Consider the following 2,043-nt stretch of genomic DNA (forward strand, 5'->3'; position numbering starts at 1 on the left):
ACAGGCTGGAGCATGCTCAGTCAGGACCACTTGGAGGCATTTATGCTCATGTCAACAGAAAAATAAATTCTTATGTCCATTGACTGTGACAAAGTAACAAATAAGATTGCAGAAACTAATTAACTTCTTATGTGGTGACTTATGCTGTAGATTCTGGAATTATTATGAGGATGTTTTTTCAAATGTTCAAAAAAGTTCAATTTTTCCTTCATATTGTCATACAGGGAAATATTTGTGATAAACAACACGTTTTTATTATAATTATTTATTTGTTATTTATGACCATTAAACTCCAAGTTGTCTCACTCCGCCCCTGCTTTTCTAGGACTTCTGTCAAATTTTAGCACCATTTTTGGCCCACTAATCAAAATGTTTGAGTTATGTGGATCTGATTAGTGTTATTTGAACCACCTGTTGCTGCTGCTATAAGGAAGTTCACTTGGAACCTGCAGCAACAGACTGAACTCTGGGCTTCTTGTGAGTTTTGGCGGATATCAGTCCCTTATGAACTGATACTGGCACATTTTCCAGATGCTTTAGTGTCAAGAGGTCAAATATTTAAGTGTTTTTTTATTTTTTCATTTCTAGCATCATGTCAGCGGTTAAATCCCGAGTGTCTCTCCGGACTCTGGTTCTGACCCCGGAGCGCATCCCGACCTTCATCAACCCTCTCCGCAGTCCGCTCCTTGCGTACTCGCGCCTCCGCCTCGGCTCTCCGGACCGGACCCGGCTGCTGTCGGACTGCGATGACGGCGGATCATCAGGAGGAAGCCAGCCCAACACCCCCACGAACCCCGGGGCGTCTCAGGGACTCACTCTGCGTTTGCCTTCGCCTTTTCCGGCGCTCGGACGCGCGCGGAGCGCCTCTCCAGACCACGTGGATCCCATAACCCGCGCGGCCATGTCGCTGACCCACATCCCTAAGGTGACCACGCCTTACGGATTCACCGGGGTGCTGGTCAAGAGTCCGTGCACCAACCGGCGGGAGTCCCTGTTCCATCGCCACAAACCGGTGACGGTGACGGTCACGGAGGAGGACGCGCGGGCTCCAGCGACGCCGCGTCCGGCTACACCTGGAAGGTCTGCGGGACCCCTGAAGGCGCTCGGGCTGCAGGTGATGAACGAGCTGAAGAAACCTGCAGCCAGTCTGAAGGCTTGGAGTTCATGTCCACGGAAACCTGCGGGTCCTCAATGAGGCTCTGCAGGACGAAAATTGATTTTTATTTTAGATGTATAATTTTATTAAACTAATTAATTTTTTAAATTGTTTGGCCATAGTTCATTTCCAATAAATTTTGACTCAAATGGGGTATCAGAAAACCTTGTGGGATCAAAATGCATTCTGTCTTGCAATAAACTAAAAATCTTAAAATAAATTGAAGTTCAATGAGCAGGTGGTAAACAAAACGGTGCATTCTGCAGCTTTACGTTTTGAGAATCTTTATAAAGGTTCTTGGTTCACTACAAAACCAAAGTTTGGTTAGGTTAAAAACTATTTTGAAACATGCAGTCTGCATTAAAATGGTAAAAAGTGATTTGAGGATAAAAATTGAGATCAAATGCATAAATTGTATTTATGGAGCAGATTAGTTTCCACCTTTCTTAAATGGGTCTTTTAATCTCATGGTTACAGGTGAGGCACTGCTTCATCTGCCTCATGACCACACATCGGTGGTTGAAGCAGCTTTTGATAAGGAACTAAAGCTGCCAAACATGCCCCAATTTTATGTCCACCCACCTGCAGAGTTTTAATCAAAACTGCTTGGAAAGCTTGATTCTCTGCTCCCTGATTTCCTGTTGACTGGAATGTTTGTTTCAGAGGGAAGACCCAACACACATCAGTCTTGTACTGTTTAAATGATCTTTTTATTTTTATTATGACTTGAGGTGAAAAGACAATGAGGGCTCAAGTGTACAGGTTGGGGCCCTATGGTGCAGCAGTGTCCAAATCCAGCCCTTGAGGCCAGAAATCCTGCCTGTTTAGCCAATGAGAAGCTTAGTGACAGGTTGGATGGAAAACATGTAGGACACTCCTCGAGGCCT

The 2,043-nt window shown here is 44.9% G+C and overlaps 1 protein-coding gene across 1 annotated transcript; it reads left to right on the forward strand.

The window, feature by feature from the left end:
* Positions 1-328: 328 nt before the first annotated feature.
* LOC112162454 (C2 calcium-dependent domain-containing protein 4A) lies at positions 329-1,320 on the forward strand. The gene is made up of 2 exons (XM_024298237.2): positions 329-477; positions 589-1,320. The coding sequence occupies exon 2, from the start codon at positions 593-595 to the stop codon at positions 1,193-1,195; it is 603 nt and encodes a 200-aa protein (XP_024154005.1). The 5' UTR covers positions 329-477; positions 589-592; the 3' UTR covers positions 1,196-1,320.
* The last annotated feature ends 723 nt before the right edge of the window (positions 1,321-2,043 follow it).

Source organism: Oryzias melastigma, linkage group LG11 (assembly GCF_002922805.2).
Source record: "Oryzias melastigma strain HK-1 linkage group LG11, ASM292280v2, whole genome shotgun sequence".
Taxonomy (NCBI): Eukaryota; Metazoa; Chordata; class Actinopteri; order Beloniformes; family Adrianichthyidae; genus Oryzias; species Oryzias melastigma.